Source organism: Meleagris gallopavo, chromosome 1 (assembly GCF_905368555.1).
Source record: "Meleagris gallopavo chromosome 1, MGAL_WU_HG_1.1, whole genome shotgun sequence".
Classification (NCBI taxonomy): domain Eukaryota; kingdom Metazoa; phylum Chordata; class Aves; order Galliformes; family Phasianidae; genus Meleagris; species Meleagris gallopavo.
The window spans coordinates 50,486,542-50,502,905 of record NC_139404.1 but is presented as its reverse complement, the minus strand read 5'-3'; the positions used below and the strand labels follow the sequence as shown (position 1 = coordinate 50,502,905).

The 16,364-nt window shown below is 50.0% G+C and overlaps 2 protein-coding genes across 3 annotated transcripts; one reads left to right on the top strand and one right to left on the bottom strand.

The window, feature by feature from the left end:
* The first annotated feature begins 8,890 nt into the window (after positions 1-8,890).
* Positions 8,891-12,129, top strand: LGALS1 (galectin 1). Of its 2 annotated transcripts, none has more exons than XM_003202240.5 (4): positions 8,891-9,048; positions 10,218-10,300; positions 11,487-11,658; positions 11,983-12,129. In XM_003202240.5, the coding sequence occupies exons 1-4, from the start codon at positions 9,040-9,042 to the stop codon at positions 12,124-12,126; spliced, it is 408 nt and encodes a 135-aa protein (XP_003202288.1). In that variant the 5' UTR covers positions 8,891-9,039; the 3' UTR covers positions 12,127-12,129. The 2 variants fall into 2 exon arrangements, with proteins under 2 accessions (XP_003202288.1, XP_085082827.1); XM_085226701.1 differs by having other exon boundaries at positions 8,937-9,048; positions 10,221-10,300.
* A 1,639-nt stretch (positions 12,130-13,768) lies between these two features.
* On the bottom strand, positions 13,769-16,083 carry LOC100539852 (urotensin-2 receptor-like). Its single transcript, XM_003202270.5, has one exon. The coding sequence runs from the start codon at positions 14,895-14,897 to the stop codon at positions 13,908-13,910; it is 990 nt and encodes a 329-aa protein (XP_003202318.1). The 5' UTR covers positions 14,898-16,083; the 3' UTR covers positions 13,769-13,907.
* Between the last annotated feature and the right edge of the window lie 281 nt (positions 16,084-16,364).

The window sequence follows — 16,364 nt, the reverse complement described above, 5'->3', positions numbered from 1 at the left end:
ACTCAGTTACCTGGATGGACAGCCTGATGTTGCTCAGGAGATGCTCAGGAAAACTCTCTCCAGAAGTCTTTCTCACTCCCAAGGCCACTTTCCATTCACAGGTGTCATAGAATCATAGAATGGCTTGGATTGGAGGGGAACTTCAAGCCTACCCAGTCCCACCCCATGCTGTGGGCAGGGCTGCCACCCCCCAGCTCAGTTGCCCAAGACCCCATCCAGTCCAGCCTTGAGGGATCCCTCTAGGGATGGGGCACCCACAGCTTCTCTGGGCAGCCTGTGCCAGTGCCTCGCTGCTCCCTGGGTGAAAGATTTTCTTCTAAAACCAAACCTAAATCTCCCCTCTTTTATTTGCCTTTCTCCTTTCTATTGCAATTATCAGCAACAGCTGCCTGTCAGTTCCTTGTACAAATGGGATACGAGCCACGCACCCCTGCCACTATCCACTCCACCAGGCACCAGCTCATATCCTTTAAGATACCCAGAGACCTCAGTGTTGGACACGGCAAGCGAAAAAGAATGCAATTAGATAGAAAAGAGTTGTTCCCTTTGAAACTTTCTCATCATGCTCTGCCTGCTTCCCCCCAGCCCCATTCAGCAGCAGCTCACTCACCCATGTTTCCAGCTTGGGGCTGCTGGCAGCCAACAAGCACAGGGCTGCATCCCAGGGAGTGAACGGCGTGCAGTGCAGCTGCCAGCCCCGCAGTACGACTCCAAGTCACGGCTGTGCTTTGTGTGCACTTAATCAGCTCCATCTGGGCCGGCCTGCAGCATTTGGCATCATCCGTCATGCCTCCCCTTATTCTGTGCCCCTCTCTGCCATAGAGTTTCAAAGCTGAAATCACCACTTGCCCACCCATCATTCTTTCTTCCAGGTAACATGTGATAAGACGAGAAGTGATGGCCTCATGTTGCACCAGGGGAGGTTCAGGTTGGATACTGGGGAAAATTTCTTCTCCGAAAGAGCGGTGCTGCAGTGGCACAGGCTGCCCAGGGAGGTGGTGAAGCCACCATCCCTGGAGGTGTTCCAGAACCGTGTGGATGTGGCACTGAGGGACATGGTCAGTGGGCATGGTGGGAATGGGCTGGAGGTTGCACGAGGTGATCTTAGAGGTCTTTTCCAACTGAAATGATTCTATGATCTTGGTTTAACTCTGAGGGATACTCTCCTGTCCAGGGCTCTTCACATCTTCCCACTGTACTGTAAATGTGGCCAGAGCTCTGGTTTCCCAAAGTGGAAACAGTGACTCTGTGAGGAGCTGGTCAGCATCCAGGACCAGTCCTCGAGAGCATCCCAGCTGGCTGCCTCAGTTTAAAGAAGGCTGAGCCCTGCGTTTTGAGGCTGGCCTGACCCCAGCCTCTGTAGCTCTGGGTATTCCTTCTTCAGCTTACTGGGGGCTTATTAAGTTGGAGGAAGCCCTAGACCTGGGAACAAGATTTCAGCAAACCCACCGTAGCACAGATCTTGACCTTGCTCAGACCGCAACACACACACGGGCCAGGAGCAAGTGGTTGATTCTTCCCAAGACACAGGGTTGCCCCAGTTCAAGAAAGCCCAGTTCCAGGTCTCCTTACTTTTTTGCTTCTCCATTATGTAAGTCTGGAGCTGTAGTTAATGCCAACTCTTCCATGTCCTCAAGAGAGGGCTTGGGACCCCAAGGGTGGTTGGGACCTCAAGGGTGACCAAGTAAAGTCCTGCATGGGGAGGAGGCCCCTTTCAGCTCTCTACTAGTTTCCCTCCCCTTTACCCTGAGAGAGCAGGCAAAGGGAAACAATCGTCTTTGTTTCTGTGCTGAGAATGGCATTTCTCCCTGCATCTTGTCAGGGACACACAAAGTCCCCAAAGCCGCTGGGAGACCTGGCACACAGCACACATCCATGCTGACATTGCTATTGTTGAGAAGGGGTGTGCTGGCAGCACTGAGACTATTTCTCTCTACACGTTTCTCTCTAGGAAAGTCATGGCTGGTGCCTGCTCGCTCACAGACCTCCCTCCCCATAGCTTTTGTCCTGAACACGCACTAGCTTGGCTCTTGCCAAGGGGTGTGTTGGGGGTTGGCACTTTCTGGACCACTCCACATGCCTCTAGAAGACAGAGAACAGCATCTTTCCACCAAAATGGAGCTCAGAGACTTCTAATAGGGATGGAAGCAGGAGCCCAGCAGAGAGCGTGCGCCACTCCAACTCCACCATTGCACTCACGATGCTCCTTGCAGGGCAGGAAGAGCATTATAGCACAGCCTGAATCCAGCACATTGCATGAGTACAGAGGCCACAAGAACCTCCCTACTTTTCACAGCTTGCTTTGGTAGGAATGGAAATATCGCATCTTGGTTGTCGCCTGTTCTTGAGTAAGTGCCCAAGAGCCTGGAGGCTGTACCTCTTAGATGTCCGGGTGTTTTGAAGGTAATCTACCCTACACAAGAAAACTCCTAGACTGCAGGATTTGAGACTCGCATGCACATGCAAATCTTGATGGCCATGGGGAAATGAGCATGTAGCTCCATATTTCATAGGCACCAAAATGGATTATTACAAGAGAGAGTGGAATAAGTGCTTGTGTGAAGGTGACCCTTCTCCCACAACTGCCCAAACTCTTCAAACACTGTTTCCGTGCATTGCACAGGGGAAAGTACGTGCCCTATAGCCCAGTTGTCTATGGGCCATATAGGGCTCATCCAAAACAACTAATGGACTTAAAGAATCACTAAGTTTGAAAAATACCACTGAGATCACCTAGTCCAATCTTCAGCCCATCCCCACCATGCACACTAACTATGCCCCTCAGTGCCACATCCACATGGTTCTTGAAAGGAGGGAGAAGTCCCTGGAGAGCAGCACAGCCCCACCACTACAGTGCCATGTGTCCCTAGAGAGCACCACCAGCCCCACGGGGAGCCATGATCTCCTTCTCATGGGTGGGAGCATCACGGGATGATGCGCCCCAGCATTTCCCACTGCCTCCGATCCGCGATAGCATCGGAGCACAGTACTTTCCATCCCCAAGCAGCACGTCTCTTCTGCCTGCCGTGCCTCGGGGAAGGGAGGCTGCCCAGCTGTGTCGAAACATTCTTCCATTTCAGCAGCTCATCCCAGTGCAGAACAGGCATCTTAGGAGCAGGAGGGCAATTGTTCCAACTGCCTGTATGGCAGTAGGCTGTTGCTATCCAACAGGGCTCAGGGCAGCCCTATAGAATGGGGCATGAAATGAGGGATGACAACTGGGACTTCTGAGGGAATGTCGGTGGGTCAAGAAGCATGCTGGCTTCGGTGTGCTTTGGAGTTTCATCATCCCACCAGCAAAGCCAATTCAAGTTCCCTTGCTTTGGGATCACCTTTGCACGCTGCTTTGTACACACATCGTGGCTGAGTTTCGGTCCCATGGGTGTTGCAGGAGGAACGTGCCTGTATCCCATGAGCATGCTGCTCCCCAGCCTTGGCTCCTGGAAGAGCTGAAACCAGTGCCTGGGCTGCCTCAACATGTTCCAGCACGGCACCCATTTGCAATCTGCATATTAAACACAGCAAACAAACCTCTCTGACCAGTGTGTCTCAAAAGTCACTCCTAACAGACAGCAACCCCAGACAGGCAATATGCCTCAGCAGGTAGTTTAGGTTTGAAATAGAGTCAATAAATAGTAGATTTCTTAGCTACAGTGTGGATGCTGATGTTGGGTATTGCAGCAGTGTTACTGCAGCCAGTTGGTAGCCTGCAGCTCTCCTGCACATCTGCACCCATACACCTGTGCCTCCTGCAGCACCTGTGCAGTTGCATTTTCTTTCCCTTGTACTCCCAGCACTAACGATTAGCCCAGGAATATTCCTCACCTAAAGCACAGGATCATATTCCCTTTCTCTCCAGCACTGGGCTGATGCTGCAGGCCTTGTGGAAATCATTAGTCAAGGTCCAGACAAGTGGCAGCAATGCTTTCCCTCTTGTCAGCATCTGCTGAGCTTGGAGCTCTGCTTTCAAAACATGTCACTTCTTAAAGGTCAGGATGGAAGTCTCTTCTGCAGTGTCTGCACAGCAGAGCAAAGCAGATTGCACCCCAACGCTTCTACTTTCTTCTTTCTTTCTGTTTATTCAAAAGTATTTTTTTAAGGAAAAATGGAAATTGATCACACCATTAGGAATTTGATTTCTTGTTTGTTTGCTTGTTTTCAAAATAAGAAATATTATTAGCTTCAAACCTCATGTCAGAGTTGGACACCCCATTTGAGCTGTACCACTCACTATGTGAGCAACATAGAATCACAGAATCACAGAACAGCTGGGAAGGGACCTTAAAGCCCACTCAGTCCCAGCCTGTGCTCTGGGTAGGGCTGCCATCCACCAGCTCAGGCTGCCCACGGCCCCATCCAACTTGGCCTTGAACCTCCAGGGATGGGGCACCCACAGCTGCTCTGGGCAGCCTGTGCCAGTGAATATATCTGGCAAAACAAAATGAAAAAAAAAAACGAAAAAACTAAGGGCATCCTTTCTTAAGGCATCAGGCCACCATTCCTTGGGTTGATTTGACTTTGCTTGCTACCCTGTGCCAGATGCTCCTAAACCAAAATGCAATGGCCTGAAATCTCTCAGATAAGTCACCTGTTATGGGGTTCACATCTGAGTTAATCAAAGGCTTGTCTTTTCTTTTTTTTTTTCATCATTAATATTTCTATCATCATTGGTGGCTTATCATTGTTGTTGCATGCTAGAAGGCACCTAAATGGCATGAGCCAGCCATGTCCATGGATTGGCACAGCTGCTTCCCATCCATGACCCAGCAGCTGGCCAGGATGTTATGCCCATCCTGCAGCCTCACAGATGTCACTAGGAAACCAGGTGCAACAAACAGGCTGTACCTGGATGGGGTTTATGCCCTGGGGGTGAGATGGAGCCTGATATGAGCAGCCAAAGCGGGGGTGGAGGTGGGGAGCCCCAATTTAGGGAACACCCCAGCAGCACTTTGAGGTGTGTCCAACACATCCCAGTGTCATTAGCATGAGCAGGAGTCATCCATGCTTCCCCAAGCTGTAATTTCAGGCTCTCCCAGATAAGTTACAATGCCTAGACACTCTTTGATAACTTTTGCAGAGTTATCTTCACCACTGGGGAATATATTTCCATTCTGATTTAATGAAAGCAGAGATCCTGGAGTCAGCAGGAGCAGAAGCCTAATAAGCAACTCTTAATCCAGGAAATTGGATGTGGTCGGAAACATTCCAGCAGGAAAGTTTGGGAGATCCTGCTGTGGCTCATTCCTGATGTGAGGCTCGGAGTCTGCAAGATAATAAATCCAACTTTAGTGCACCTAATCCTGAATTAAAGAAAAACCACAGCCCACGTAACACAAAGTGGCTAAACAGGTACAGAGATGCTCTCCCAGTCTAAAGATGTGGAAATCACAGAGGGAAAAATTGCTGCCTAAACAGGCCCTTGCCAGCTGAGGAGTGATGTGTACAGGTGGACTTTGATCACGTAGTGCATAGGCTTTTCAACCAAGCCCTTCTCCAGTCCTCCAAGGCTTAGGCTCAGGATGCCTTCAGACAAGTGTCTGGAATATTTCTTTGGTAGCTGCTGAAAGACTTTGGTTAGAGCCACCCAATAGCTCAACAACTTTTTTTTTTTTTTTTTTCCAAGAAAAGGGTAGACGTGGCACTGAGTGACATAGTGTAGAGTGGTCACAGGCATAGGCTGATGATCAGACTAGATGGTCTTTCCAACCTTAATGAGTCTATGATTCTATGATTCAACACAATGCCGAGCAGGTCAACCCTTGACTTGGAACAGCTGGACTCAGACCTCAGCACTCAGGATCCATCTAGTTATGCTGATCCACAGCAATGCCTATCAGCAAGACCAGAAGGCAGTACCTACATTAAAGCTAGCTGCAGTGATGAAACTCACCTTTTGCAATCATGTTTCCATCTTCATCCCAAGCTGAATTTCAGCATCCATGTTGGAAAGGGTGGGGATGTCCATGAGAGGAGCTGAGAGCTCAAGAAATGGTGTCATCTCAGTATGGAGAGATCAGCATGGGTGCTTTTGGCATTAGAGGAGTGCAGGCAGAAAGCTGAGGTTCTAGAGGAAGAGCTACAATGAAAACCATGGGCAGACTTAGTAACAGATGGGGGTCTGATTCCTCCTACTGGAATGATGGGTCACAGCCAGAATTAGGGGTTGATCTCAAGCCCCAAAGGCAGCAGCAATTGTTTGAGGATTGTCTGGGATTTCTCACCAAACAAGGGCAATTTGCACTTTCCAAAGAGATCGGGACATTGTGCAAGGGAAGACTAGTGAGAGGGCAGTGAGCCTTCTCAGGAGCCGAGCTGTCTCTTAATCATGAAACAACAGATGCCTTTGGCGAGGACCAGGGCGGGATGCCTAACCCCTAGCATAGGACATGCTTGACAGGGTCTCTCTTTGTTGTGATTTCTGGCCTCATATTCACTTGTAAATGCAAATTTGGTCAGCTCCTGCTACAGTAGCCTGCTCCCCACCTCCCCTTCTCCTCGCCCTATCCTGCTTAGGGCACAAGATCACATTTTGGAGAAGGCAAGTGCAGTTGTAGATACCACCTGCCTCACCTTCATAGCCAAGGCTCAGGTGCTACTGAATTAACATCCCACAGACATTGCTCCTTTCTCCTTACCTGCAGTTCCCTCTGGCCATGTAGTTTGTCATGGCCAAGGGCACTGTTTGCAGCAACAGCATAAGGTCAACTCACTTCCTTACACTTACATAAAGAAGACATCTCCTGGCTAGAAGGCAAGAGGAGAAGAAATTTATTCCACTGATGAGTTCCCACACAGCAGAATGAACCTGTGCCACCAAAATCTGCTGTGACTTATACTCATCTTCCTCATCTCCATCCTTAGCAGATCAAATGTGCTGATAATCAGCCAGGACATTCACTTGTTGGCTGACCAGCCAAACACTGATAAAGAATGAGATGATGGGAGGTGAGGATTACCAAATCTAACTGTCCTGGCTCTGTCCTTCTCAACCCACAATGGCCCTTCCCATGCCAATCCTTTCCTGAAAATAATGGGCTAATACCTCTGCATCTTCAGTGTGGTGAAATGGGTAGGAGTGCTGCCAGGAACATGATGAGCAGAGACCTTCCTTTCCTTGAATTCATGCATGCCTCATAAGGACATTGATCTTCAACCTTTAGGTTTTGGCATCTCTCCATAGTGGCTTCAACCCAGCGGTAGGAAGAGAGACACAACATTGTACCAGTGCTGGTAGCTCATGGCCCACAGACAATGGGACATCTCACTACTCCCTTGCCTCCAAGAGTGGATACCCTGTTGTGCTAATGTCAGATATTTTTATTCTGGACTCCTGAAAAGCCACTGGAGAGCCCTGGGCCTCAAACAGACAAGCATGGGTCCCCAAAGGGAGACTCGGTTCTAAAGGTCAAACTTCCTTGATGTGAATGCCCTTCCAGCATCTCCTCTGGGCCCTGGGATGGTATTCCCTCTCTTGTTGTTACCTGTTATCCATGAGCTAGTCTCTAATCTTCCCAGCAGCTTTTGGAGGAACATTCTTGGGCACGCATGACTCCTGGAGCTGGTGTCTACCAAGGACAGGTTACAGAGCACAGCTTCCAGAATCACTGCAGGAGACATGGAACCTCCCCTTCATTTTTTAAACAGCCTCTTCCATGAGCAAATATCTAGAAATTTCCCCTCATGGTCCACCATTTCTTGCTAAGGAACAATCCCTCCTCATCCACTTGTGTCATAGGATGCTCAGAGACCTGGCCCAAAAGCTGGAAAAATTTTGTTCCCTCCTGAGCTTCAGAAGGTAGGAGGCTCTCCCTGCTACCTCTGCTGACATTGATGGGACCAACTAGAAGTACCCAAGCCTCTGGGGTTCTGCATGACTGGGGTGAGAGAGGTGGGTTCAGTCATGTCCTCAGCCCCAAGAGATGGAGAACCAATGGGCCTCATAGAAAGGGAAGAAGAAAGCATTTCAGTGTGTTTCTGTTTTGCCTCTTCTGTTTCTTCCTCTTGAGGAAATCACAGAGCGTCTTGTGATTTAGAGACAAATATGCAAGACAAGGAAAGATTGAAGCCACAGGCTTGGCCTGCTGCCTGATTTTTTTTCCTCTTCTTTCAGCATAATTACAGTTGAGCCATGTAGTAATTGGGTAACTTTTTCCAAAGGGATCCTTTCACCCAGAGTGAATCATGCTTGCCACAAAGGGAACACAAAGCGGAGGCAGCTAAAAGACCTATAGATCCCATAGTTTATTATAACAGAGCATTTTTCCCCCATCCCCTTGTTTCTCAGCCCTTCAGATGTGCCTAGAGTAGGTGCAAGAGCCTGATACTGAGCTTTCTAGGATGAACCCTCCCCATTTTTCCAAGAGGACTCCTCCAGGCTTGCTGTCCCCACATGGTTTTGAGGCAATCTAGGGGTTCTGCAGAAGAGCGACTGCTTTCCCTTATTTGGATCCTGTACCTACAAGAGCTGGTGGCAAGGTCTGGGTCAGCAGCTGGACAGCTCTAGGGGACCACAAGGCTTGTCAGTATGGCTGAGACTCCCCAAATCCAGCATCAGTCCTCTGTACCTGGACGACAGAGAGTTCCTGAGGCACTGTATACCCTCAGTGATATTCCGGCTCCTAGTTTAGTGGAGATGAAGAGCTCAGCCCTCAGACACTTTCTGCCAAGCCTTGATCCATCTGACCATTTTCCATGTGGGATGAAAGGCTTGGATAAAATACTCATTGTGAAACTATTTTCCATTGAGTTCGTGGCCACACACAGCTGGATCTCCTCCTGGAGTGGCCAGCAGCCTGCTTGGAAGGGTTGGGATTAACATCCTGGAGAGGGGCCTGGATAAGGGAGGGAGGAGACATGTCTTCCCTTCCCCCAAACCAGCTCCTCCCACCTTATTCTCAATCCTATTGGCAGCTGGGGTTGGTGAAGGGCTGGCACTACTCAGCTCTCCATCTATTTAAAGGCAAGGGTGTGGTCCTGCAGCTACTTGCCTGGGACTTTTGCACCTTGGAAGAGAGGAGCATCAGCCTGCATAGCAGCACCATGTCTTGCGTGAGTAGGGAGGGAATGGGGAGGATGGAGCTTAGGAGAAGGGCTATGGGGAAGATGTTGGCTTGGCAGCAGGGTGCTTGTGCTACTCTCTACCTGCTCATCAGTCCCTGAGTTGGAGGCTCTGTTAGAGCTGCGTGTCTGCTACTGGGGGTGTCAAGATCCCTGCTGCACCTATTACAGAGGGGTGACTGCTATTTCTTGTTCAGTCAGGAGTTTTTTTCCCCTGCAGGATTCCTCTGCGGAGATATGTGGGGGGTACTTGCTGGATTGGTTCCTGAGCTGGGGTAACCTGTTTTGCAGAGGTTCTGCTCCAGGGAGGCTGCTGAAGTAGTATTTATTGCTTTCTGAGAGTCTCCTTTTCTGGGCTGCCCTATCGCTTGCTTCCTGGCTGCAGTTTTCATGAGTCACTCAATCATTATTTCTGTATGAAAATGCAATCCTCTAAAGTGCCCTTCTGTGAGTACCAAGGACTGTTGGAGGGATGCTTGTATCAGGGAAGTATTTGCACTTTGATTTCTTGCAGTAGTCTGAGAGGGAATAATCAGGGAGTGCCCCAAGTGCAAATGAAACTTCAGTAGAAGAAAAAATTCTTGGTATTCTTGTGGTCATGCCAGGGGATCAGACTGGGCAATGAGCACATATGGATATGAGTAGAAGGATATTTCTTTCTGCTTGACAAAATGTGGAAAGGTATATACAAATTTCTTGCAAACGTTAAATTTTCAGGAAGTAAGCCCCTGGACACAAGGGAGTGGAATGTCTGAGCTCCTGGACCCAAGCAAGGCTTGAGGTCCAAATCCAAGCCAGGGGAACGGAGCAGAGGCTCCATCCCTGCACAGCCAGGCTTCTTGGGATGACATGAGACCCATACAGTGCATGAGTGTGTTCAGGACAGAATGGGCGTGATGGGAGCTTGCAGGTACTTTCACTTCATTGCCATGAAATATAGATATGTTGATGACAGCAGCAAAGAAGAAGGTTGTGAAATCAGGCACATGGTTTGTCTGAGTGGAGTGACTTCTCTGGGGTGTCCCATGTGCCTTGTCCTAGGGAAAGGGAGTGTCCCTGTCTCTCCCTTGATCCAAGGCAATGTACTGAGGCAGCAAGGAGAGCTGCCAAAACAAGTGAGCTAGCAGGTGCTGAGCTAATGTCTCTACCTCCGTGTTCAGCAGGGACCAGTGTGCACCAACTTGGGTCTCAAGCCTGGCCAGCGCCTCACTGTCAAGGGGATAATCGCACCGAATGCCAAAAGGTAAGCTGAGCTGTGTCACCCAGGTGTGGCCAAAGCACCATGCTGAGTTGGCTTCTGCTAGTGAGAATAGAAGGAATCCCCTCCCTTGGGTGGGAGTGGAGCAGCTTTGAAAAGGGTTAACACCAACAGTGTTTCCCAGTGATTCATTACCTAATGCACATTGCAGACATGCTCTACTGCCAAGGGACTAAGCCAGAGCAGATGTGAAGCTCCAGCTGCACGCACTGGCAGTGACCACATCCTCTACAGCACAGAGTAAAGGAAATGGAAGCTCAATCTATACTGAGATGTGGCTTGAGACCATCCTAAAAGCCACATCCGTTCCCCTGCACGAAGGTTGCCCAGGAGCACCATTTCTGTACTTTGCTGTCTTGGGCAGAAGACTACAGCTCAAGAAGCTGGAGACATCGTGGGTGTTCTGGTGTCACAGATGCTCTGAGCCACAGACCCATAATGAAGCCAGTGATAAAACTACTGGTCCCCCTGGAGGTGATAGTGTGGTCTCAGGGTGTTCATCCAGTAGAGATGCCTCTTGTATGCTGGTGGGGAAGGAATGGGGAAAAAGTAGTGAGTGGACAAGTGCACCAGAAGTGCTCCTATCTCTGCAGGGTTCAGTGGCTGGGGCCCAAGGTTGGGGACTCTGCAGTAGTTCCCAACCCTCACGCAGCTCTGCTATTGGCAGGACTCCTTGTTAGGTGAGGTGGAGCCCGGAGAGCTGTACCAGCACTAGCGGTGTTCCCGGAAACATGTCCCAGCTCTTCCCAGTGCCTTTGAAGTTTGATACTGTTGGCGTGAAGCCTCCTGGGCTTTCTCTTGCCAAATAATATTCCTCCTCACTTCTCATCTCAGTAAGAGGCCTGGAGGCAAGGTGGACAGCAGGCTGGGAAGTTGTTTCCTCCCACTACCATTGCAAGATGCTTTGGGATAGCTAATGAGATGGTAATTACTGCAGCTGCCTGTAGGGCGGGGAGAAGCAGTGGCTATCAGGCAGGGTGCAGCACCAGCTAACTGTTTAGGGCTGGAAGGAACGCAGTGACAAGCAACTTCTAGGGAGGTGGTTTGGGTGCAGAGTAACTCCATGTTCAGGGCTGCACACTGCACCTCAGCACACTCAGCTGGGCTTGACAGAACAGACCTAGACTTAGTGTGCAGCATGCAACACAGCGTTTGTCTCCTTTCTTTACAGCTTCGTGATGAATCTGGGCAAGGACTCAACCCACCTGGGACTTCACTTCAACCCCCGCTTTGATGCTCATGGTGATGTGAACCTCATTGTGTGCAACTCAAAGAAAATGGAAGAGTGGGGTACAGAGCAAAGGGAGACAGTCTTCCCTTTCCAGAAGGGAGCTCCAATAGAGGTAAAGCCTGGGATACACTCTCCATATGTACTGTACTCTGAGCTGTCTGTACAGGAGGTGGCTGGCTTCTCCTGCTTGGTCAGTGCCACCATCCAGATGTCTGAGCAGTGGCAAAGGGTGGGAACCAAATGTGCAAGCTCTGTGTAGCTCCAAGGGATGTTACTGTTGAACTGAGCAAGGAATAGGCGTCACTTGGAAGACTAGAAGAACACTCCTGCTGCTGAAGAGCAAGTTATGCTGCTGAAAGTGTTCAGTCTGCAGAATGGGGAAGGCTTGAGGGTATCCTGACAGAAGTTTTCTCTGACTTTTGCATTTGTTTTGCAGATCACTTTCAGCATCAACCCAAGCGATGTGACTGTCCACCTGCCAGGCCACCAGTTCTCCTTCCCCAACCGGCTTGGTCTTTCTGTCTTTGACTACTTTGATACACATGGAGACTTCACGCTCCGGTCTGTCAGCTGGGAGTAACTCCTCACATCTGTCTCAAAATTAAAAAAAAAAAAAAAAAAAGCAATCAATAAATGTGTTTTCTTCTACTTGGTCTCAAGAATAAATCTTTCTCATATCACAAACCTACAGGGTTGGACAACTGGGGAATTGGGGGTTGTAATAACTTACTGTGTTGGAATGTCAGATGCGGGTGGGAGTGACTAAACACAGCATTGGTCCTCAAAGTCATGGTGGGAAAGGGGAAGCTATGTGGTAGCAAGAGCCTGGGAAGACAGAAAGTGAAAAGCCCAGGAAGAGTCTGAGTGGAAAGCAGTGTTATGGCCAGATACCACTGTGGGGGGAAAAAAGTGGAAGAGTACCTTTGGCAAAGCCATTGACTCTTTCAGTCTGATGCTATGTGAGCTGTAAGCAGACTGATTAGTGCTGCTGGGAAGGCTGTGACTTGATAGAAGAACACAATCTATGGGACCTCGCTTCCAGGCTGGCCCACAAGCAAGGTGACGGACAAACACTTTGATGTCCTACAAGGCAACCCTCCAGGCCTGGCCAGGCTGATTCTTCCCATTAGGCAGCTGCAGAGCAGCTGGTGCACGGGAGCTTGTTTCTAAGGCAGCAGCACCTCCCATTCTTTTTCCATAATTCATGAGGATTTGCCAGATGTTGTGTCTCAGGGACTCATGCAGAGTAAGGTTCAGCTGCTAGGAAATGTGGGCTGGGGAAGAGAAGCTGGGCTCAAGATGGACTTTTGGGATGGGAGGCAGGAATACTTGGGGTGTACAAGCCAGATGAGGCTCTTAAGCCAGATCTCTTGAAGCCTCCTGTTGTTCAAAGCCAGTCTGCTCTGTACAATCGCAGCCTGCTCTTTAAGGCTATGTCTGCAATAGTAAAAACAGCATCTAGTATTGCCACCCTGTGCAGTCACTGCATGGGCACTCTTTCCACTCCTTCTCTCAAGTCTCTGTGTTCTCTCAGCTGCTGGGTAAGGCTGTCTTGTCTGAGAATAAGAAAGTTTAGCCGTACGGAATTGAGCTGTGCTGGGTTAGATGGACTCAAGATGTAAGACCTGGCTCAGTTTATGTAACTGAAGTTGTCACAACCTGGGGTACATTCAGCAGGACAGCGGGCCGGGGATGTCCCTGACCACAGCAGGGACACAGTGCTGGTGATAGACCCTTTAATGAGCTCTTATGAAGGGCAACCTCACACATAGCACAGTGCCTTCAAACTACACTTGGGATTCATTTTTCAGAAAGATTCTTCAAAAATATTGGTGAGAGTAAGGGGAAGGAAATTGAATGAAATTTTCACCACAGGCTGGGGATGAATCTTATTCAGGTCTCCCGCTAGCGTGGCTGCTTCTTCAAGTGACTCATTGCTCCCATGATATTTGTGAGTCACTGTTGTCTGGGCTTTGTTACAGCTCTGCCCGTTGCCAGAGAGGCGGTGAGGGTGGTTGGGCTCCTTGGAAATATAATTAAGGCATATAGAAGCTGACTGCACCCTTTCACCCACTCTGGCATAGGGTGAGGGATGGAGGACTCCTCACACACGCCAGAACTGGGATCCCTGGGAAGAGCATCCTCAAGCAATCTTGCAAAAGGCACAAAGGAGAAACATGCCAGGTTGATGACAAGGATGGAACACACCATAAGACAGCACGTAAGACAACACTTTTATTTCATTACTCAACCCTCGCAAAAGCCTGGGAGATATTCCTCACTCAGGGCACTGCTTGTCAGCCAGGGCTCCCCCTGCTATTCCCCATGAGCCCCAACATTTACACAAAAGCCAGGAAGGTGCTACGGCCTCCTAGCGTGTTTGGGATGCCGGCGGTAGCTACTGGCTAGCAGGGTATAGAGGAAGGGGTTGATACAGCTGTTGCCGTAGGCTAGACAAGTGACACCAAAGTTGAGGTAGGCCTGGGCAGTGGGGCCCATGCCTATGCCCTGGTACAGCCCGGCCAGTTGCCAGCCCCAGAAGGGGAGGAAGCAGGCCCAGTAAGCCACCACAATGGCAGAGATCCTGGAGGAGAGACGCTGGGAGGGAGCCCGGCCGGCCACTGACAGTCTCGAGTGCCAGGTGGAAGAGCGGTACACCCGGGCCAGGAGGGTGTAGACAATGATCAGCACCACACCGGGCACCAGGACACTGGTGGCAAAGAGCACCGTCAAGTAGAGCCGGAACGCTGCTGGCGTCCACGTGGGGATGCAGATGCGCTTGTTGGGGCCATCGCCCTCCCGCAATTGGGTCACTGCCATCATGGGGGCCGTAAGCAGGAAGGCAAGGAGCCAGAGGATGGCACTGGCTGGCTTGCGGTAAGCACTGCCAGCCCGCCTGGCCCGCAGCGGCCTGGTTACTGCCCAGTACCTCTCCAGGCTCATGGCGGTCAGGAGGAAAATGCTGGCATGCATGGTGAGGAGGTCCAAGCTGAACAAAAGCTTGCAGCCCACATCTCCAAAGAACCAGTCATGGGTGAAGTAGGTGCAGACCACGAAGGGGATGGTGGAAAGGTACAGGAGGTCAGCCAGGGCGAGGTTGATCACATAGACCCCCAAGGAGCCTGCTGAGCGGCCTGCCACTTTGCCAGAGGCCACCAGCACCGTGTAGATGTTCCCCACCATCCCAGTGAGGCACATGAGCAGCAGCACTGTGCCCAGCGGCCCTGTCACTGGGCTGTCCCCTCCTAGAACACTGCTGATGTCATCCTCACCGCTGCTTTCCTCTAAGAAGCTGCCACCCTCAGGGTCCTCTCCAGGCGTTACACTGATGAGGGAAGAGTTGCAAGACATCTTTGGGGATGGAGTGAAAGAGCAGTCAGGCTGCTGGAGACCCTCTCCTTCCTCCTGCCTTTCCTGCTTGCTGCTGTACTTCTAACAAAAGCAGCCAAGGAAGGGATGAATGGCACAAACTCAGCAAACCTAAGTCTCCAGAAAAGTCAATTCCTCACCTCCAGCCATCCAGTCTATTTTGCCAATCTCGTTCACCACAAGTGCCGTCTGCTGGTTTTCCTCAGGTTGAAAAAGCGACACCTTCTCTCCTTCAAGACTGATAGGTGCAAAGAAACGTCTGCCAGATAAGAGGAAATGTCTGTCTTCTTCACCAGCTCCTCACTTGTTGCTCCTCACTTGTTGCTCCTCCAGTATTCGCTGGGCAGAAAATCAGCAGACTCTGTGGACAAGTGCATTCCTCCTTCTCTCAAGTCTCTGTTCTCTCAGCTCCGCTGCTGGGTAAGTGTCCCCCCAGCCCAGCCCTGGAGAGCTGCCTTGCCCACTGCATAGGAATTCGTCTGACTCAGCTTCACACACAGGTGTGAATGTGGTCCCAATTTGTACTGAGCTGCTAGTCACCAGCCGAGGAGCCAAGGGGAGCTCCTATTTTAGGAGATACATTCCTTCTTCCCCATTGCCTTTTTCCTTCTCTCCTCCTTTTTCTTTACTCTCTTTCTTTTCCCCATTCCTTCTTGCTCAGTTTTCCTCCTTTGAAGGAAGATTTAATGAAGGATAAGACTTCTGAGTCTGGCAAGAGGGGAAAAACAATGGAGGCTTTAAGAGAGAAACAAGGATCAGCCCTAAAAACTGAAAAAACTGATGCTGCCCCCTGACCCTTAGCTAAGCTAGGGTAAGAAGGCCTGCTCCACACTCATGGCCAAAGACCTCCTGAGGTGCAGTCAATGCATTTAGTCCCTAGTCTTGCAATCAAAGACCCCCACAGACCAACAAAGATCTCCCATTCTTACAGCCTGGCACTCTTCCACCCTTGTCATTAGTAACCATCAAGCTCCTAAAGATCAAGGAGCTATTTATTTCAGTTCCACTCCTTCCTTCCTCTCTCCAAAGGCCACCTTCCTCCTCCTTTAAGATTTCCTTCACCTGCTTCGCAAGAGCAAGAAGCAAAAGTGTGTTGGGCAGCACTGCCTTCTACTGGAGTATCACAGTATGACATTCGTGCTACAAGGGCCTCTGTGCCAAGCAGTGCCCTGCTATCCTTTCCCCACATCTGAGCCTCGTTTGTCTTAGAGAGCAGACATAAGACTTCCCTTACACACTACTGCATAAATGTATATGTATATTACATATACATAAGTAATGTACAGGTCAGAAAGCAAGTGCCAGGACTTTGACATCCAGAGAATAAGACAGTAGACACTCATGTATTCCTAAATTCAGACATCAACCTCTAGGCTGTATTAGACTCAACAGTGTGTCTGAAGTCTGTAGAAGACATGCTATCGACTGCTCTCTGCAGGAGCCAGCCTC

What these genes read in the sequence shown, in the direction of transcription:
- LOC100539852 (XM_003202270.5), bottom strand. Translation starts at nt 14,897, where the DNA reads ATGTCTTGCAACTCTTCCCTCATCAGTGTAACGCCTGGAGAGGACCCT.
- LGALS1 (XM_003202240.5), top strand. An exon ending in ATCGCACCGAATGCCAAAAG is followed by an intron (nt 10,301 to 11,486) that starts GTAAGCTGAGCT and finishes CTTTCTTTACAG; the next exon opens with CTTCGTGATGAATCTGGGCA. An exon ending in AGAAGGGAGCTCCAATAGAG is followed by an intron (nt 11,659 to 11,982) that starts GTAAAGCCTGGG and finishes TTTGTTTTGCAG; the next exon opens with ATCACTTTCAGCATCAACCC.